At 44.4% G+C, this 22,570-nt stretch overlaps 2 protein-coding genes across 2 annotated transcripts in view; one reads left to right on the top strand and one right to left on the bottom strand.

The window, feature by feature from the left end:
- Window positions 1-22,570, bottom strand: part of RpL10 (ribosomal protein L10) — a 208,065-nt gene that overhangs the window by 128,220 nt on the left and 57,275 nt on the right. The gene's annotated exons all lie outside the window — the stretch shown is intronic.
- On the top strand, window positions 6,940-22,226 carry LOC139352706 (probable serine/threonine-protein kinase kinX). Its single transcript, XM_070995336.1, has 3 exons — window positions 6,940-6,984; window positions 20,103-20,438; window positions 22,161-22,226. Exons 1-3 carry the CDS (start codon window positions 6,940-6,942, stop codon window positions 22,224-22,226), a joined length of 447 nt encoding a protein of 148 aa, XP_070851437.1.

Raw genomic sequence — 22,570 nt, 5'->3', positions numbered from 1 at the left:
ATGGTGTGATGAGTGTGTTCGTTTAGCTCCAGTCTGACCATGGTGAGGTCGCCTTCGCTAAACTGTGGAATAAGAAATGTGTTAAAGTGTGTCTTTGTAAGAATGCAGGTTCTGGGTATACCCTTGTCCTTGGTGTAAAATAGCTTGTATAGGGGGGTTGATAAGCCTCAGATGTTGTTACCAACAATCCATGGCTCTTGAATGAGGACTACGTCTTTGTTGCCTGTTGCCAGGCGGGTGAGGAGGGCAGCGGATGCTGCCTTGCTGTGGTGCAAGTTAATTTGCAGAAACTGCACCATCTTTGGGACTGGGGTCGGGCTGGGTGCCATCCGCTTCCTCCGCTATGTCCTGGAGAACAGAGCGCCCTGGTCGGGTTGTGTCCTGGGTGCACAGCTGCTTCAGGCTCTCTGTCAGCTCCGAGTCGGTTGACACGTAGCCGGTAAGGGTGGACTCTTCATGATCTAGTTCGTCGTCGCTCGGGGGTTCGTACGACGCACAAGCAGCCAGGTTGTCTGCCGCTGACTTATCGGTGTCGTATATACGTAGCTGCACCTTATCGAACCCGTAGTTCACCCGGTGTTGTTGGGCTGCGAGGGGTTCCAAGCAGGCCTGGTTCAGGAGGATAACCACGTTCATGTTGATGCGCTCGCTTTTCTCCACCTTGACCACCTTCCAACCGTCTGTTGGAAGTTTTGGGTTGAACCTGGTCAGCAGGGTGAGTATAACCTCTGGTTCTGACGGCAGCCACATCCTCGCTCTCGGTCGAGACGGGATGTCTGCAGCCTCACAAACTGCCAGCTTGGCCCCGGGGTAGACCTCGCCGACCTTGTTGATTGCAGCCTTGTAGAGTGCTGCCGATCTCTCGTCTTCGCAGGCGATCAACTTTACATTGCCCTGGTACCACCCTGCATCTGTGCAATCGGGTGGTGGGCCTGGGTTTTCGTCCAGCACTTTCAAGGCCACTGACGCAAGGGCCCGTCTAACCAGCCCCCATTGGTTTCTTGGGATCCTACCGCCTTCATCGCTCTGGTCGATGACACCAATGATTTTCCGATCCTTTACCACTTCCGCAAAGGATCTCGACCATGTGCCGCGGTTGGTTACCTTAGCCTTCTTGCTCGCTGGTTGAGCTGACTCCATCGACCTCTCTCGCTTGTTGCTGTTGCTGGTAGTCATAGCGATGTCGAAGTCTGGGATAACTGCCCTTGCCCAGGCTATGTCCTCTTGGATTTTCAGGTAATCCAATTTTGACGTCTGATCCTCACGTATCGGATTGGTGGCCAGCCGTTTGAGGATCCTAAAAGCCTTTTTTCGTTCAAGAGGTCCTGCCTGGTTAGGTGGTATCCTCTTAAACTCCTTTGCCCTGGTACTCACCACGAGACCGGCTTTAGCGCTCCCCTCAGGTTGGAGTGGCTGGTTAGCCACACGCTGGTGGCTTGGGCTTGTCGCTATGGTGAGTTGGGCTTAGCCGGCTGCGTTGTTCGCTGGCCTTGGCAGGGGTAGACGTCACATGGACTGGGGTGGTCGGAGCCGTGATCTTGCTCTTTCTCTCGTCGTTGGTTACGAGTTCCGACTTTTTAAGAGTGTCGTGCTCTTGTCTGGTGCAGTCTTTTGTTTTTGTATTTGTTGAGTTCTCCATGTTAAATCCCACGAGCTGCGGCGAAAGGACAGGTCCACCCGGGCAGAGATCCGCGGTACCCGGGTAAGGCTGACTTAGAACAGGCGGTCGCCACTTGCCTGAGCTCACCGTTTGAGACTGAGTTATTTGATGACTCGGGCTCCCAGCCAGATTGACTCTCGGCACGGTACGAATGACACCTTAGTCCAGCCCGTGGTGAGATGAGTTGTGTGGGTAGGGAAGAGGTAGGTTCAAGAGTGTGGGAAGGGGTATGTGTGAGCTATTTGTCGGAGGCAGCAGCACAAGCGCGACGTCGGTACTGCTACGGCGCAGATACCCGCTGATTGTCCGGGGCTACTTATTTGCGCTTCGTGTTGGGGGCTTGGCGGTAGTCGGACCGTGTCCAACTTCAACGCTTATTCGTAGCTACCCTGGAGAGCCAGGGCGCTCGCTATCCGCAACCTGCGACCCGTTCGGTAGCCTTCAGCTCGGCGCCCTCAGAGCCATCCCACTAGCTCATTGGCCGCTTTTCGATTGCAAGGGTAAGTTATTTATAACCTAAATAAGCGTATGGAATTTAGCAATAGTTCAATAGTTAAGTAAAATTAGAATAAATTTGAGCTCCTGATTGTAAATGGACGCTTGCCACTTGTTAAACATTTTAAGTGCTCAATTCAAATTCCTATTTTTTTTTCAATTTTGTTTAATGGTATTATTAAAAACTAACTAACTAAATAAATCTTTTATTTGTTTATAGAAAATATATATTTTGCAATATTAAGGGAGAGTTCAATTTTTCAGTTTTTAAGCAAGCGTTAATAATTTATTTTTACGAGTAATTTTAAAATCTTAACATGTTTATTATAGGATCGTTTTCGACTGTAATATGATGTACATGAAAGAGATGAAGATTTGTGAAAATTTCGGATAAGTAGTTTTTGTAAAAAGCACTTTGCCTTCTTAGAGCAAACTTGAGCGGCAAAAACTAAAGTTATTGGGAATGTGTAGCGAATAAGTTTTCATATGCATCTAATTGGCATGTCGAAGTCGGGTTGGGAACAAAGGCTTTGCTGCTTGTATATGTATCCCCGTCGTACTCCCAAATTAATTCCAATACAATTAGCTGAGTAACGGGTATTTGATAGTCGATGGCATTGACTATAGCGTTCTCTCTTGATACTAATTTATAAACCTAATGTAGCAGCTGACGCAGCGGCGGAAGTAGAAGGGAAGCCAAGACAGGTGGAGAAATCTCACTTCTCTCAGCTAAATATCGCGAGAATTTTCTGACCACAACGGATGCCAAAGCACTCCAGAGAACTCTTCACCCTTCAAAGAACACAATGTATCCTAGCCATTAGGGACCTTACGGGTCGCTTGACTGCCGGTTCTCACACAGTCCATTATCGATACCCCATAACGACTTCTGCAGAATGTGAAAAGATGAGGAAGAAGAGGAGACGATACAACACCTCTTCAGCCACTGTCCACCCCTAAGTGCTCGTAGATTGCGTTACTTTTTTAGCAGACATCTCAGACGGTCTCCGAAAAACGCACTGTCAGCTTCATCCAAAAGTCAGGCTAGCAATCCGCCTTTACAAGCCACACATAATCCAGAAGGATTTCCTATTAGGCACTGAGGAGGGGCGGGGGCTCACCGTAGGCACCCGCTTTGCCGCAGCCGCATTGATCTTCACATCTTAATTGCATTCTTCGTTCGCAAGGAAACAGCACGAATTTTGACCGGTCGTCTTTGTTAAAAGTGATACAGCAGCAAACATTATTAATATTTTCGCCTAATAAAGCGTCGACTTGAAAAATTGTTGGCTATTCGACGTAAAAGTATCTTCATCTCCTTCGCACGCCCTTTGGATGGGTAACTGGTAACTGATAGTCGATAATAAATATGTTTCCCCGTTTTAAATTAGGAAATATTAAATAAACAAAATGTTTTATTTGAAAAATTCCGGGAATACAATATGAATGCAAAAAGTGTGAAAGTGTGCAAAAAGTGAAATAGGTTGATGCAAGGCCTGGATTTATATCATTGCCATTGCAATTTTTATTATCGAAACCCGTATAGCGGTCGTTTTTAAATGAGAGGTAGGAACCTGTAACGTGGGCATATTAGTGCACGAGTCCTGACAGGGACTAGGCCGGAGGGAGAGGCGCCCGATGTTCAGGCACCATTTGCCAGCATAAGCTACGTAGTATTTTGGTCGTGGGATCTTGGTAAGCCTCTCTCCTCTCCAACATAACGAGAATAAATATATAAAGTGCCTGGAAAATAATTTTAGTCCGTAAAGTTCGCCTGTCGTCAGTCCACACTGCCCAACAAGCTCAGCTATCGCTTGATCGCAATAAGAGCGGGCTGCGTTTCGGCCATATTCCCTCTCCTTCACACATTCGTGTGCAATACGATCCCCTGTTGTCAAGGTTGTCCGTCGAAAGTTTTGTCACTGCTTTTGACCTACTCCACCGCTCGCGTCAGCACACCCCCCTTGTTAAGGTTCTAGCACTTCATGGTTTTGATTTCATTTTATACCCGTTACTCGTTGAGTAAATGGGTATACTAGATTCGTCGGAAAGTATGTAACAAGCAGAAGAAAGCGTTTCCGGCACCATAAAGTATATATATTCTTGATCACGATCACTAGCCGAGTCGATCCGTCTGTCCGTCTGCCCGTCCGTCCGGATGAACGCTGAGATCTCGGAAACTATAAGATCTAGGCAATTGAGATTTGGCGTGCAGCGCAAGTTTGTTTCAGCAGAGTGCCACGCACACTCTAACGCCCACAAACCGCCCAAAACTGTGGCTTCTACAGTTTTGATGCTAGAATAAAAAATTTAACTGAAATGTATTGTTCTCATAAATACCTATCGATTAACCCAAAAAAAGTTTGTCACGCCCACTTTAACGCCCACAAACCCACAAAAAATTGTAACTGAAATGTATTGGTTTCGTCAATACCTATCGATTGATCCAAAAAAATTTGCCACGCCCACTCTAACGCCCATAACGCTTAAATCTGTCTCCCGCCGGTAGGTGGCGCATTTTAATCTCGCTTTGCTGCTTGCATTTCCCTTTGGTCCCTTTAGCTGAGTAACGGGTATCTGATAGTCGAGGTACTCGCCTATAGCGTTCTTCCTTGTTTACATTACAAATTTATTGAGTAATATATTTCGGAGTGCACCGTGGATAACTAACATAATATTGGCTATAATGTATCGATTTATCACCTGGGAAGGTGCGCACTTCAGCAAAACGCTGGCTATTCACGACTACAAACGTCGCTCCGAGGGCTCTTGCAATTGCACATACAATTACAAGGCAAATACTCGCCGCTGAAAAGCTTATAGTAGTCTATAAAACTGTCGGATACTGCACGAATATTTATATATGTATGTTTATAAGAAAGGAACCGTGTTCCGACAAACTTACCCCCTTTTTTAAAGCCTGGGCGATGAGATCTCGACGCTCGGGATCCTGGGCTTTGGAAAATATTATATTGGATATATATATAAATATACATATATAAATACGGCTGTTCTTAAATATACCAATTCACCTAAACACAAAATATATAGATTTATTATGCCTGAGGCATGCGACTTCTTCAACGGCTGGTGGAAAGACTCGTCTTCTCTAATTGTTCATCATGACTCGCACTTTATCTATTGTTTCGGTTGGTTTAAATGAATTTCAATGCATGTTTGAATGCTTCCAGCGTTTTTTTGATTTTCGCTTGCTCTGCAATTGTATTATTTGAGGATATTGGTATTTGGTTATGTATAAACTCACATTAGTATTTGGCTCGATTAACACATTTATATTGCATCACTACTTTTTCCGACATATGCTATTGGACTACAGCTCCATACAAACGTCACAGCACGTCGGATGTCGTCCTTATTGTTGATCCTCTTCACGTTCTTTAATGACAATGGCGGCGCTAGTCCGACACATAAGATTCTTTCGAGCTGCGACTTGTGTCCTCCTCAAAGACTTGGGATATGGTGGCTGGTTCTGATGGCAGAAGACTACGTGGTCAACTACCCATTGGGAAAGTCGCCTTCCCTGAGATCTGCCGGCTTCCGTCAGCAAGACACCCAAATAGATTTTCTCCTTTTCTCTAATTGTCTAAGGCCTTTTATACCACACTAGAGCTGTTACTTGGCTGCCGGTATGGACCGGATTAACGAGGTGTTCCCACCTAGGAATACTATTTCTCGATATCTGCTATCTTGGGAGTCAACGGCCGGCTGTACCACTTGGCCAGCTACCGGAGTATGGATACCAGTAGGTCGATCGTGGCCGTTGTTCTGGCAAATTGCGTTTTCTTCTGCCTTTACAAGTCTGAGAATGCTTAGTCAAATGCACCCCTGCCCCCGGCTCAAAATTTGTTTTTGTTTCTCTATGTGAATCTTTCTATGTGGAGGGCGTACGATACAGGCTCGATGAGATCGATGCGCACCGCATGGAATGACTTCGCAAAAGGAAACTGCGTACGACCATCGTTGTCTGTTCCGTGTTTTTTTTTAATTCTTCTCCTCCTTAGACGCCCTTTCGTGGCTTTTGTGGCTTCGACCCACGCCTGTAATCAAGAGTCTCATGTTTTATTGGCTGAGCTGTCCAGGCTGATGCCTTCCCTGCTGTTGTTTCAAGTTAAAGGTTATTCTGTACTCTAGTATTCTTTAAACTTGGCGCATGGAATCTGGATTTTGGTGTTTCATCTTTTTATCTCACTGGCGATCGATTAAATCATATTTATCAGAAATGTTCGATTTATTCCTTGTTCAGCGGTCCACTCGGAGACCCTCCCTTTTGAATTCCGCTAACGAAGTTAATGGGGATGTTAGCAGCAAGCCGCCCATCTGGGATTTCATGTTGTCTTTCAAAAGCTCAACCGATATATCTTCAGCGATTTTACGCTTCAGTTTAAAATACAAGTTGTGCATATTGGAGACGTACTCGCTGAAGGTTTTGGGCTGTCCTTGCTTGCGTTCCATTAATTCCTTGACTTTCATAATGTCACTTCCGGTAGTGGAAAACGCTCGTTTCATCTCCTGAGTCAACGAATAGTAGTCAAAGTCGTAGTCTTCTGCCTGGTCCTCCATTAGCTGCCAATACCATTTATTGGCCGCACCTGCCAGTAGAATATGGAATTCCCGAAAGACTTCGTGTCGGCTTAGGCCATATAACTCTTGCAAGCGGTCTACGCAGAACAAGAAGCTTTCAACCGTCATGCCGCGACCGCTTCCATCGAACTTTAAGTTCCATTTGTCCAGCCTAACTTCTTTTGGCCTCGGTCCCTGAAACGATGGGTTCCGATCTATCTCCGGGTGCAGCTGGTGCTCGCCTCCATGTGGGTCGGGGTGTCTGTGGGACGGGGTGTCCGCCTGGGTGTTCTTAACCAGTGCATCTGGCTGTTGAGCATGTCTTGTGTTACCGGCTCTAGGGGTGGCGTCGCTTGATACCTCAAAAAACTGTCGGTGGGATTCGGAATGGATCGGGGCGATGGGGGCAGTCCCTTTGTTCAGGCCTCCTAGACGATGGAGACTGCAACTGTGACACTTGCGCCTTCAGAGCTTATATCTGGGCGCTCATGCCTCGCTGCATTTCACTGCTCTGCCTTAAGAGCTCCATTAACCGCTGCTCATGCCGCTCGGCATCCTCCAAGTTGTGCTTCTCGTGACTCTGGTATTGGAGAAGAAGACTTGATCTTCCTGTTGGCGGTCCTAGGGGTAGATTATCCCCACTGGCGGCTCCTTCTAATTCGGTTAATTGGTCTAGATTGTTTTCTTCGGACAGGGTACCTTACATGACCTGTCTGATTTTGAGCTAGCTCCCACGACTCTCTTTCAGGTGAATCTCCTAGCCTTGGAGCGCTCGCACTCCGGGGTTGGTGATTTTCTCCGAGCGTTGTTGCTCGGGTCACTCTTTCGGTGCTGGGTTGGAATAAGACCTTTTTCTTGGCCCCTTCATTTATATAGTTGGCATAGTAGGACTCCGCTTTCTTTTATAGTTGTCACTTTGTGCTGATTAATTCTGGCACGCAATTTTTTTTTCACATTTGTGTGTTTTTAGTATAAAAAGATCAACGTGATAGTTTTCAAAAATGCCCGGTCAGCGACGTAAACGCTGATTAAGTCGACAATAAATGTTTATATATTCGGGGGTGCTTTTCTCTGCTCATCAAGTCTCTCTTCAGTCAAGAACCGTCCGAAATTTAAGCCCCAAAAATAAAACAAAACAAATATCCCTTACTTTAGGTGTTCCCTGCTCTATAAAATAGTCAAGTTACTCATGGCGAATAAAGATGAAAACGTGAAAAACGGATCCTGGGCTTTGGAAAATATTATATTGGATACACATATAAAAATATGCATGCACCAAAAGACGGCTGTTCCTAAATATACAAAATCACTTAAACACAAAATATATGGATACATGCCATATAGATTTATGCCAGAGGCATGCGACTTCTTCAACGGCTGGTGGAGAGACTCGTCATCTCAAATTGTTCATCATGATTCGCACTTTATCTATTGTTTCGGTTGGTTTAAATGTGTTTCAATGCATGTTTGAATGCTTCCAACGTTTTTATGATTTTAGCTTGCTCTGCAATTGTATTACTTGAGGATATTGGTATTTCGATTAACACGTTTATATTTCATCACTACTGTTCGTACCCAAGGGTGCTCAACATGACCAGCACCCAACAAATCAAGCAGTAGCCAAGTTGGGAACAGTACCAGGCGCTCAGTAGCACCTACTGCAGATGAGAATTGCTGATCAGCATATTATATGTCTCACTAACTATGTCTCACAACTACTTTCTCCGACGTATGCTATTGGTCGCTACGCCTCTGAACGAATGGCTTCTACAGCTGAACAAATTTCAGGAGCATGGGGATCACGGGTACTGCGTCCACAAACATCGCAGTATGTCGGATTTTATCCTTATTGTTTATCCTCTCCACGTTCTTTGATGACAATGGCGCCGCTGGTCCGACACATAATATTCTTTCGAGCCGCATTTTGTTTCTTCCTCAAGGACTGGTCCTGATGGCAGAAGACTCCGTGGACGACTACCCTCTGGGAAAGTCGTCATCCCTCGGAGCTGCCGGTTTCTGTCAGGAAGAAATCCAAATGGATTCTCCCCCTTTTCTCCAATTGTCTAAGGTCTTTTATACCAGACTAGAGCTTTAACTTGACTGCCGGTATTGATCGGATTAACTAGGTGTTACCACCTAGGATTACTATTTCTCGATATCTGCTATCTTGGGAGTCAACGGCCGGCTGTTGCACTTTGCCAGCTACATTTTTTAAGTAAGTCTTTTGCAGTAATTTCTTTGGGCCTATTTCTATTTTCTACTTTAAAATGTTTATCCCTATTCAATTATTACCTATCAAGCCCAATAATATGTTATTCATATTTATTCATAAAATATTTCATATTATTATTAACTATTTTAGTTGATATTTCATTTAAATGATGGCTCTTACTAAATTGGGAGTCATCAACATTGCTAGCATTTTTTAAATTGTTTTCATTAGCCGTCACTTTACCATCGCAAATGTGTGTATGGCAGGACGTGAAATTGTCAATTGAATACCCGTCTTGTCAGGATGAACCTTATGTTCTGGAGCGTAAATATTATAACTTTGCCGTAGTTCATTGCTGTTTAGGGCTTAGGGCATCCATAGTTCCGCAATTTCAAAAAAAATGCACATATTTTGTAAACTTCCGAGCGACAATTCCAGATGTTCCGCAAAGATTCTTTTGTTGTTGGCTCTGAACGTATTATAATACAAATTCCCGATAAGGCGTTATGCACGTACTGTAAAAAATAACATAAATGGTTTGAATTTGATACTATGTAAAAAATACTTTCCTTTAAAACTTGCTTCTTAAGTAAATGACCAGACGATAATAACAATTGTTGCAGGCAAAAATGAGCTTGAGCTCGAAGCATGTTATTATCAAAGTGAACCTCCAACATCGAAAATGTATTTTTCGCTGAGCATTTGTTCTTTAAATTTGATTCGTCTCGCTTGGAAAGAAAAAATGTATTAAAATAAATATTTAAGGTTGTACAATATAAGCGGAACTAAGTCGTCCAATATTTCCTTAACAAGAGTCTCCAAAAAAAATGATTTTACAGTGGCTTCCTTCTTGTAGGGTAGAGCACCATAACGATATTACTTTGTACAGAATTAGGCGAACATTGCTAAACAAGTAAAATTTGAGAACATGTGTATGTTATTCAAGAGAAGTCCGCGACATCTTCAGCGATTCATGCCTATCAGAGTTTAATCCTACTTTGTTTCACCGCGAATTTCTAGGGCCGACAGTTTTTTAGCTGTTCAGATGGCCAACATCCAGACCAAGAATTTCCGTCTTTCAATGTATTATTTAAGCTCTATATTAAAAACTTATAAGCTGAAAAATAAAACCGTTGTAACGTTAAGCAGCAGCACTGCTAAGGGATAAAACAATTCGTATCCAAAAATAGGGAAGCATAATCTACTGGAGAGTTCTTAGGCTTTAGTTGACTTTTTTGTACCACCTCAGACTCAAACCTGACTTTTTAGTAGGGGAATGTGTTGTAGATTGGGACACTTCTTTGAGACGCTGGAATTTGGGCATTAGCTTATGAAACTTTACGTGGTACCTTTAGAAAGCTTAATCTTTTAGCTAAAGACTAAAAGAACCATTTTTGATCAGTTTGAACGATTTACATTTCTCTTTTTATATTTAATAGAATTTTACAAAAAATAAAAAATGTTAAAGGACTGCAAAATATAAAATCTGGCTTGTGCTTCGTTTAAAATACATTTACTTTAAATTTAATAACTAAAAAATTATTTTTTTTTAATTTAGAATATCTAATATTATATATATTACTTAATGTGTTTGCCAATGTGTTTGCCATTAACGACTCCTGTAAATTGAAGTGCCATTCGCTTTAAAAATGGGAGGCGTAAATAGGCATACCAAAAAAAGAAAATACTAGTTTCAACTGTTGCCACCTTTTGCTATCACTACCTGGAAGGGTTGTAAGGTTATGAACCAACTCTGTACTATCTTAAAATTCAGTGGAATCCAGGTCGAGATGTGATCTTCATAAAAAAAAACAACATAATTTAATCTTAGCCTTGTTTCCACCAAACAAAATAATTATCCGCGTCCACTACCGAGTTGCTCAAGCTAATATTTCAAGAAAGTTGGATGGCAATTTCCTCAGCTTAGATAATCTACCGTCGCAAACCCAGTCACACGATATTTTACAGCCCCCTACGAACAAATCCAATCTTTATGTGTGCACCTTAACAGGTGGTAAATTCAATACTTTCCGCTAATACAAATAAAAAAATAAAATAAGTATAAGCAAAATACAATAAAATAAATGCATTAGCTAGTACAATATTACTCATCCACGGCGCACGCCGATATATACTACCCAATAAAATTATAATGTGAAAAGGAATTCAAAACCATGGTGTGCTAGAACCTTAACAAGGGGGGTGTGCTGATGGACAACCTTGAAGGGGAGGGAATATGGCCGAAACAAAGCCCGACCGTATTGCGATCAAGCGACAACTGAGCTTGTTGGGCAGTGTGGACTGACGACAGACGAACTTTACGAACTAATATTATTTTCCAGGTACTTTAAATATTTATTCTTGTTATGTTGGAGTGGAGAGAGGCTTACCAAGATCCCACCACCCAAATACGACGGAGCTAATGCCAGATAATAGTACCTGAACAACGGACGCCTCCCCCTCGGCCCAACTCCTTTTCAGGACTCGAGCACTAATATGTCCACGTAACACTGACAGTGCGTGTTGTAAGGAACCTGAGTTACTCATAAATAACAAGAATTAACCAGTGAATTCCGGCCAAAACATTTAACTTACTTACTAGCTATAAGGAAATCCCATACGATAGAACTTTTAGTATTTACTCGATAAGCGAGCAGCACGCGTATCTCCGATAACTCCAAACCCACTACACGCACAAACCATAGGAGTCAGTGAGAGAAATAGATGATCGCGCCCAAAAATCAGTCCATGAGCAGCATGAGCATTGACACTGATTAAGTCAAGAAAATAAAACAGCAGCAGAAACAGCACCAGAGACGAGCAAGGACCAGGACGAGGATCAGCGGGATCTTGGACAGCAGACTCTGCCCCGGCCCAGGACCAGCGGCGGGAATCAATACCTGCAGGAGAGGAAAAAAACGTGTGCGTGTGCTTAGAGGAGAAGCGGGTGAGTGCGTGGCCAGCAAGTGGCCCATAAGGACTTAGTACGAGACAGGAGAAAGCGCCGAGAAGCGGCGGATAAATCCTTAACACGTGCTTGTAAATTTTCCCCCTGATCTTGCCGCAGTGCCAGGTTAGGATTAGGTTAGATCGCCACCGATGTATGCGCCGAAACAAAATCAGCAAAGAACGACTCTTGAGTACGCCCGCCAACGGTTGTCAACGGCTCGTTCAAAAGTACCTATAAGGTAGCAGAGGCGGCGAACTTTTCGACGATTGACAGAAGCAATCGACCAGCTACAAGCAGCATGTAAGAAGAGATAGTCTATACGCACGACAATCCCATTCGAAAATTACCTGATAATTACGATTATCAGAAGGATGGATCGACCAGCTTCAAGGAGCATGTAAGAAATAATAGACTAGTCGCATGACAGTTCTCTTCGCAAATTAAGTGGGGAACAACTTATAAGCCATGTCTTTGAGGGGCTACTAGTAGGTACACCAAACTTGCTACCTACCTTGTAATAAAATAAAATTTAAATCTTAGAACTCCATTCCCTAATCACTGACACACACCTACCGCCTGTATTCTCTGTCAAGTGATGCTGGCTAGACTGAGTCGACCCCAGCCTTAAAAACTTCCTTACAGATGGCGCCTGAACAGGGACATGGGGCTTACAAATTTCTTAAGATAGGGAAACATTTGGGTACAGTTACGACCGTACCCCTGCCACGGTACGCCATAAAATCAATGAACAACAGTAAGAGACCCGAGAGCAACATAGCGTGAGCAGTTCTGGCTTAGATAAACGTTATGCTTATAACCTCAAAAATGTTAAGAAAAATCTAGTAAGTAACGCCATGCCAACTCGGACACGAGATCATACACCACGTTACACACCTTTATATACATACATTTAAAGAGAGAGCGAACCGAATCCCTGTACCTTGTATGCCTGTCGAGAGAGGGAAAATCACGTGGTCAGCCGAAGAAGAACACTAAAACTTCACAGAAACTCGTGCAAAAAACGCGCGTCATTTTTTATTGGCTCTCTCACCGTCTCTTCTTCCGCTGACACGATTTGCTACCGAAGGCCTTTCGCTCGGGCTCCGGCGGGAGTTCGCAGAGTTCATATCCAGTCGTCGACGATTTCAGTTAAACGAGCCACTGCCTCGTTAGCTTTCGCCAAGCCACAAATATATTAAAATCTCACCTTTGATTTCTTTTGTTTTCTTGCGTTTGGCATTTGGCTTTGTCAAGTATCGGGTGTGAGTTCTCGAGCTAATTCCTTTTCTGTCTTCAAAAAATTATTCCGCTGCGCAGGAATTCCATTTTTTACCCTATTTAGGCATCCCGTATCGCAAACATGGGTGCACGTTGAATCTCATACCTTCGCAGAATGGAGCTGGAGGCTATCCGCGCTCACTGAAAATAAAGGAAAAAGTCGACGAAATGAGGATTCGGGTTGCCACGTTCAACAGCCGCAAAGACCATACGACCGAAGTTATGGAGCGATACTAATATGGAAACACTGATACCCTCAGTGCCAGGCACGACATTTTTCCCAAGAGGGCCGAAATGTGCGCTGTTGCATTGGCAGAGAAACTAAGGATCTGGTGAATCACATTTGCCGGAACCACCGACCCCATCACGTTCATTCAACACCTCGAGAAGCGAACCAACGCCTTAGGAGTAAACGTGGAAAAGATGTCGCAAGCAATTCCAGGTCTATTGACGGAAACCGCAATGGCTCAGAACCAGCCAGCTACTCGGAGCATTTGTAAAAAGTTTAACCAAGCTCTCCTTGACTTTTTATTTTATCTTCCATCCAAGCATTTTCAGCGGCTTGAAAACTAAATACAAACAATATATGGTACAATCTCACCCAGGAATTAGATCGGCTGTTTACTACGAGACACGAGTTTGAGACTCTAGAGAAGTTGACCGAACTTGTCGTCAACTACGAGGTTACGCGGGATCGGGATACTAAGAGCCATGCAGGGATGCTGACGGAGGCTCAGCCCCGTCCGAGACAATACGAGCCGATCACGACTTTACAACCACGCTCAAATACACTGAGCACAAGACGCTCAAACTCCATGGAAATATTATATTATTATATTATCTGCATTTATCCCAGATACTAGAATTTTGAATCCTTGGGAGAATCGGCAATCAGTTCCGAATTCCGAAATATGGTGCGGATGAGTGCGTGGTCAGCAAGTGGCCCAAAAATACTTAGTACGGAACAGGAGAAAGCGCCGAGAAGCGGCGGATTAATCCTCAAGCCGGCGGTTTGCGACGCAGTGCCCGGTTAGGATTAGGTTAGATCGCCACCGATTTATGCGCCGAAACAAAATCAGCAAAGGAAGACTTTTGCGTACGCCCGCCAACTGTTGTCGACGGCTCGTTCGAAAGTACCTACAGGGTAGCAGGGACAGCGAACCTTTCGACGATTGACAGAAGGAATCGACCAGCTACAAGAAGCGTGTAAGAAGAGATAGTCTAGACGGACGACAGTTCTCTTCGCAAATTAAGTGGGGAACAGCTTATGTACCCCGCCCTCGGGGGGATCCAGTAGGTACTCCGAGGAGTCATCCTGTGACTATTGCGATGATAGTGCATTTTCATGCGCGAAATCTACCTGCTGGGCCACGAGCTTTAATTTCCAGCGTCGTCAAAAAAAGGGTCTTACACGCTTCCGAGTCAGACCGTGTCTGTTTCAACACATCATGACTGTCTTACCGAAGGAGAGGGTGGTTGACTCATCATACACTTTCGTGATCACTGGATTAGATTTCTACGCCATCTTTTAAAGTTAGAGCTCACATGTTTCGCAGCAACGGCTCTGCACCTAGAGATTGTGCAAGATTTATCAACTTCGGCTATCATCAGTGATTTGCAGCGTTTCATTTATGCTAGGTGTCGTTAAAGGAAAATCTGATCGAACAACGCGACCAATTTCGTAGGCACCAACAACGAAGTGAAACAACTTAAGCAGCTATTTATGAGTGAAATGCATTAGGGACGGTCAATAACTTTTGTGTAGCGGATTAAATCGATTGGCGTTGTACTTCACCAGTGATGTTTTCCTGGTAAAAAATGCAAACCGGATCCCGCTACTTTGGCCACTGACAAGAGTGACCAAATTGATCATCTGAACAGATGAGGTAGCGAGAGTCACAAAGCTTAAAACCGCTGCTAGTGCCACGAACTACAACTGCTGGTGGTGCCACGACCTAAAAATGTGGCTACGCAGCAAGGTGGTGTTCATCCCAAAAGCGGAAAAAATATCCCATAAACCGACTTTTGTGATGCAGGACCGTGGAGGGGACTTCAGCTGGGAGGGGATGTAAACTATCATAAGGAAAGTTAGCAGAGGCACCCCGCAAGGCGGTGTACTCTCGACACTCCTGTGAAACGTATCAGTAAATAGACTGCTGTGGAACATGGAAGGAGGTGGCTGTTAAGTAATTGCCGATGCAGACGTTGTCGAATGACCGACAGCCTAATATACTTTTTAGACTGGACAGACCAAACTGGGCTGGGAGTACCTCACCTTCTTTAGAAACTATAAAATCCCTAAACTAAACCTCCTTACTCTTTGCGGAGAAACTAAGACTACGCGAGAAGGCTAAGTACCTTGGGTTTATTCTGGGTAGGAAGTCTGACGTCGCCGACAAGGTGCGGAAGGCAAATACCGCACTCTACACCGTCCGAAGAGACACAGTAGCACAGCGGCCGGCACGGAATAAAATGACATTTTGTCTTTTATTAGTGTGAGTAATTTACACGGGGCAGCTTATCGTTGTGTAAGTGACGACTGCTGTGCTGCAATGTACGTGTGCTGGCAGAACCTGAGCAGAGCCATTTCCAAGGCCCGCTTAATGGGACGTTTGATCCAGCTGTGATGCACGATCCCGGGGGACAAAACTCTACTCACTGCAAAGAGGCAATGATCAATCCAAACTCCCACACACTTCTCGATCTGTCTGTATCTATTTAGCTAGTCAGGCAGTACTTCGCATGATCGACAAACTATCCTCAAGCTCCAAAACTATAACCGTCTGTCGCAAATCTATTAACGAGATGGCGGAGCAGTTTGACATACACCTCATATAAGTCCCTGGCTGCAGGGACATCATAGGGAACTGTGCAGCCGACGAACAGGCCAGAGTGGGCACTACCTCCACTCTCTCCAGGGAGAAAACCACGTACAGGCTACTATACAGAGACTTAATTAATCTCACAGCACACAAGAGGTGGACAAATCTCACTTCTCTCAGCTAAATATCGCGAGAATTTTCTGACCACCACGGAGGCCAAGCACTCCAGAAAACTCTTCACCCTCCAAAGAACAGAATGTGTCCTAGTATCGTTCGCAAGGAAACAGCACGAATTTAGAACGGTCGTCTTTGTTAAAAGTGATTCAACAGCAAACATTATTAAAAGTTTCGCCTAATAAAGCGTCCACTTGAAAATTTGTTGACTATTCCACGTAAGTGTCAGTGAAAACGCTAGGCCACAACACATATCTTCAACTCCTTCGCACTCCCTTTAGAGTAACTGATAGTAGAGGCCATCGACTTTAGCGTTCTTACTAAATATGTTTCCCTCTTTCAATTAGGAAATATTAAATAAACAAAATGCTTTATTTGAAAAATTGCGCGAATACAATACGAATGCAAAAGTGTTCTTTATTTAAGTTCACAAACGAATATTGCTTCCAAGTCTGCAATCATTTTAGCATCATCTGATGTTCCCTTATCCGTAGGAAACAGATTAACACATTGTTCAACACTGCAATAGGTTGATGCAAGGCCAGGATTTATATCACTGCCATTGCCATTTTTGTTTTGCTTAGCTGTCGTTTTTAAAAGAGAGGTAGGAGCCTGTTACGTGGGCATATTAGTACCCGAGTCCTGACAGGGACTTGGTCCGAGGGAGAGGCGTCCGATGTTCAGGCACCATTTGCCGGCATAAGCTACGTCGTATTTGGTTCGTGGGATCTTGGTAAGTCGCTCTCCTCTCCATCATAACGCGTGTTTGTGCCTAACCGAAGTAGACACTTCTGGGTCAAACCGCGGGACAATGGGGTAATGAGCACTTTTCGCTGGCACGGGGACGCTTTGATGGCAGGACGATCGCGTCGCGGCAATGGGCCACAAGCGATGCTGGAGCTGCTCTGAGGGTGAGCTAACGTGGTTAGCTGCTAGTTGAGATAGTGTATTACGAGCCCTATTCCCAGATGTAGGAAGTAGAACCGCGGAGTTACGAGGTGTGTTGATAACTGATTTATTTTTCATTTGGTACATGTTTATATACTACTTGGAAAACTGAAGTTTAGTGTAATGATTAGTGAAGTAAGCTGTATTCTAAAGTAGGTAGGTAGGTCAGGGAGTTTTGATTATGGTAGCAGTTTGTGTGGTTGGCTCGGCAGACACTGCAAAATGTGCTGACTGCATTGGCGGGTCAGTGTTCCGTTGAGTCGGTGAGACAGTGAGTTAGTGAGACATAAAGTATGCTTATGAGCAATTCTCATATGTAGTGGGTGCTACTGAGATCCTGGTACTGTTCCCAATATGGCTCCTGCTTGATTTGTTGGATTCGATCATGTTGAGTACCTTTGGCTACGAACATTCTCTCCCCACATTAATGGGTACCCTCAATTCAGTCTTGATGTCGGTCAGCCCTTGGCCGAATTGTATGGGAAGCACCTAACAAATCATTGACCGAGGTGGATCTTTCCTTCAACTGCGGCAGTTTACGTTTGTAATTCAGGTCCTTCACATCTTCTTGATGCTGCTTAACACTCCCCTTTGCGATAAAATTGCCATTACCGTGGGGACTGAAATTGTGCCCTCGTAGAACTTGATCATTTGGCACGTCTATGGTATGTGCACCTTTTGCAACCAAACTTAGATATTTCTTGATTAAATTTAGAAACGTTGAACAAAAGTCAGCCTTCTTGTAGGTTTTAAATTCATGAGAAGTCGGTTCTGTATTCATCGGATTTTTATCTTTCATTGGCTCATAAGCAGCGTTCGGTCCTGCAAAATCACATCTGTCTTCTACCAGAATAGGGTTGATTTCCGTATCAGATGAGGTTTCTTTATCGAGAAAACCTGTGATTACATAACCAAGCCTAGTTCCTTGGGCCAACGGTCTGTTAAGAAGTTCACCGGCTATTACACAAGAAAATACTTCAACCCCTAAGGTTAGGTCAATGGGTCCTGGTTGCCGAAAGTCAGGATCTGCTAACGGCAGTCCCTCGGGAATATTAAGATCGGTTGCAATGGGTACTGACGGTTGGTCTGTAATGACTGTGGCCATAATAAATACCTCTAATAGTGTTTCAAACCCTTATGTACATGATGAGAGCTTTAGTTGTGATCTGATTGCTGTTGATATTTTTCCTCCGGTTCCAGATATTTCAATCGGTGACATTTCCTTAAGAGATAGCAGATCTGCCATCCTCCTTGCGATAAGATTCACATGTTATCCACCATCTATTACAGCGTGACATGTTTGAAGGTGACCCGTTGGCCCTTGTAATGATACCTTGGCGGTCGCGAGCAGAGTATATCCTCTAGGGTTGTCGTAGCCTGCAATGGTTACTGCGCCGGCCCCTGGATTGCTAGTCGGTCCTTGGTGTAACAGTGAATGATGCCGTTTCTGGCAGACTCGACAAGTGGTCGGTGATCCACAGTTTTCAACCTTATGAGCTGTAGACAAACATGCTTGCAAATATGCTTGTGCATGCTCCTACTTGAATAATGGCTTAGCGGCGTGCTTTGGGGACCATTTGCTGGACACGCTTACATGCTCTAAGATTATGTTGTCCAAGGTGACAAATCTTACAGCTCTCTTCGTTCTAAGAGTACTTATTCAGTTTTTTATAGTGTCATGTAAGGCCCTTAGTAGGCGCGAGGAGCCTTCTTATGGTCAATAATGTTTGCTATGGCGGCGAATACTAGTATTTTTCCGTTCTGGTACCTGGCCTTCAAACGCAACCAGGTGTCGTCATAGCCACCCTGTGAGAAGGCTGTGTCTGTCAAAACGTTCCTAGCTTCACCACGTAGCGAACTCTGTAGAATATGTAGATTTTGACTGGCCGAATATGCTTTATTATGTACCCATTCCACAAAGAGATCATGGAACCGTGGCCAGTCTAGATACTCGCCGTTGAACTCCGGAATGCTAATTGGCGGAAGCGCCAAGTTTAGGCTCATTGGCGTTTTCTCGAAGCAGGTTCATTTCGTATTCATAGTATAATGTGTGGAATTGAGCTAGCTTTGTTTCTGCCAGTGCTGCGGCCCCAGGTGTGCTGTTTAATTCGTCGTGGGCTTGCTTCAGTAACGCCCAATGGAGATCCAGGTGCCTTTGTAGGGCTGGGGTGACGGTTGGGGCGTTCGACGCTAATGTTAATGATGACTCCTATTCGTTGCATCTTCTCTGCAACGGTCGGATTACCGTGTCAATTGCGGAATCTCCTTTGATTTGATCTCTTGTTGTGATCTTTTGTTGGCCGAAGTTCGTCTCGGGGCCTTCGGAAGCCCGCGTCCAGTCGGCTTGTTGTCCAGAAAGATATTCTGATATTTTTCGACCAGCTCCTTAAGTGCTACTACTCGTGAAGAGTACTCACTTCCAGTGAGTAATGCCGCTTGCTGGACTTCTTCATCTAAGTCGCAAAACTGCTGCCAAAAATCGTTTAACTGATTTAGCTTACCGGAATACTAGCCGTCTCAGTCGGCAGAATCCTTGCCATAATTCTTAATGAGCTGTTGGATTTCCCTTGCAGCTCGTTTTGGGTGTCTAGTAATCGATTGTGTAAATCGATTCTTGTGTGACTTGTTTCCTCTATGAATGAAGTAGACATATTGTGTGTCTTGGAAACAAAGAATCCTGTGAAGCTGGATAAAGCTGTGTGTCCTGTGAAGCTGGATGAAGCTAAGTATCCTGTGAAGCTGGATGAAGCTGAGTATCCTATGAAGCTGGATGAAGCTGACGTTCCTGTGACGCTGGAAGAAGAAGCGTATCCTGTGAAGCTGGATGAAGCTGACGTTCCTGGGACGCTGGAAGAAGAAGCGTATCCTGTGAAGCTGGATGAAGCTGACGTTCCTGTGACGCTGGAAGCAGAAGCGTATCCTGTGAAGCTGGATAAAGCTGTGAGTCCTTTCAAGGTGGATTAAGCTGGGTATCCTGTGAAGCTGGATGAAGCTGAGTATCCTGTGAAGCTGGATGAAGCTGACCTTCCTGTGCCGCTGGAAGAAGAAGCGTATCCTGTGAAGCTGGATGAAGCTGACGTTCCTGTGACGCTGGAAGAAAAAGCGTATCCTGTGGAGCTGGATGGAGCTGAGTATCCTGTGAAGCTGGATGAAGCTGAGTATCCTGTGAAGCTGGATGAAGCTGACGATCCTGTGACGCTGGAAGAAGAAGCGTATCCTGGGAAGCTGGATGAAGCTGAGTATCCTGTGAAGCTGGATGAAGCTGACGTTCCAGTGACTCTGGAAGAAGAAGCGTATCCTGTGAAGCTGAATGAAGCTGTGAGTCCAGTCAGAGGTTCAGCCTTTGGTGGGAAGGGGGTTGCTTAAGAGTGATCCTTTAACATTAAAGGATCACGTCGGGGTCACCAATGCTTGTGCCTAACCGAAGTAGACACTTCTGGGTCACACCGCGGGACGAGAGGGATCTCTGGCACGGGAACGCTTTGATGGCTGGACGATCGCGTCGCGGCAATGGTAACAATTGTTACTGCGATGCCGGACCACAGGAGAGGCTGGAGCTGCGCTGAGGGTGAGCTAACGTGGTTAGCTGCTAGTTGAGATAGTGTATTGCGAGCCCTATTCCCAGATGTAGGAAGTAGAACCGCGGAGTTACGAGGTGTGTTGATAACTGATTTATTCTTCATTTGGTATATGTTTATATACTACTTGGAAGACGGAAGTTTAGTGTAATGATTAGTGAAGTAAGCTATATACTAAAGTAGGTAACAGTTTGTGTAGTTGGCTTGGCAGACACTGCAAAATGTGCTGATTGCATTGGCGGGTCAGTGTGCCGTTGAGTCGGTGAGACGGTGAGTTAGTCAGTCATATAATATGCTGATCAGCAATTCTCATATGCAGTGGGTGCTACTGAGCGCCTGGTACTGTTCCCAACTGGGCCACTACTTGATATGTTAAGTGTGGTCATGTTGAGCAACTTTGGGTATGAACAACGAGAATAAATAATTAAAGTGCCTGGAAAATAATTTTAGTCCGCAAAGGTCGTCTGTCGTCAGTCCACACTGCCCAACAAGCTCAGCTGTCGATTGATCGCAATACGATCGGGCTGTGTTTCGGCCATATTCCCTCCCCTTTACCCATTCGTGTGCCAATGGATCGTCGTGGGCCGCGTAATACGATCCCCTGTTGTCAAGGCTTTCCGTCGAAAGTTATGTCATTGCTCTTGACCTACTACACCTCTCGCGTCAGCACACCCCCCTTGTTAAGGTTCTAGCACTTCATGGTTTTGATTTCTTTTTTACATTATAAATTTATTCAGTAATATATTTCGGCGTGCACCGTGGATGACTAACATAGTTTTGGCTAATGCATATGGAATTAATTAGTTGTCAATTATTTTTGTTACCGACAAGTATCAAATTTACCACCTGTAAAGGTGCGCACATCAAACAAAACGCTGGCTATTCACGACTACAAACGTCACTCAGGAGGCTATCGCAATTGCACATACAATTACAAGACTTATACTCGCCGCTGAAAAGTTAATAGTAGTCTATAAAACTGACGGATACTGCTCGAATATTTATATATGTATGTTTATAAGAAAGGAACCGTGTTCCGACAAACTTACACCCTCTTTAAAGCCTGGGCGATGAAATCTCGACGCTGCGGATCCTGGGCTTTGGAAAATATTATATTGGATATATATATAAATATACGTATATAAATACGGTTGTTTTTAAATATACAAATTCACTTAAACACAAAATATATAGATATATTATGCCAGAGGCATGCGACTTCTATAACGGTTGGTGGAGAGACTCGTCATCTCTAATTGTTCATCATGATTCGCACTTTGTCTATTGATTCGGTTGGCTTAAATGTATTTCAATGCATGTTTAAATGCTTACAACGTTTTTTTGACTTTCACTTGTTCCCCAATTGTGTTATTTAAGGATCTTAGTATTTGGTTATGCATAAGTTCACTTTAGCTTAGGTTGGCTCGATTAACACATTTATATTGCATCACTACTTTCTCAGACGTATGCCATTGGTCGCTACTTCTCTGATCGGATGGCTCCTACAGCTGAACATGGGTACTACTGATCACGGGTACTGCGTCCACAAACATCACAGCATGTCGGATGTCGTCCTTATTGTTGATCCTCTTCACGTTTTTTGATGAGAATGGCGGCGCTGGTCTGAAACATAAGATTCTTTCGATTCTTTTTGTCCTCCTCAAGGACTGTTGAATATGGTGGCTGTTCCTAATGGCAGAAGACTACGTGGTCAACTACCCCCTGGGAAAGTCGCCTTCCCTCAGAGCTGCCGGCTTCCGTCAGCAAGACACCCAAATGAATTCTCTAATTTTCTCTAACTTTCTTAAGTCTTTTATACCAGACTAGAGCTGTTACTTGGCTGCCGGTATGGACCGGATTAACGAGGGGTTC

The sequence above is a fragment of the Drosophila suzukii genome, chromosome 3 (genome assembly GCF_043229965.1).
Source record: "Drosophila suzukii chromosome 3, CBGP_Dsuzu_IsoJpt1.0, whole genome shotgun sequence".
NCBI classification, from domain to species: Eukaryota; Metazoa; Arthropoda; class Insecta; order Diptera; family Drosophilidae; genus Drosophila; species Drosophila suzukii.
This window is presented reverse-complemented; position numbering and strand designations above follow the sequence as displayed.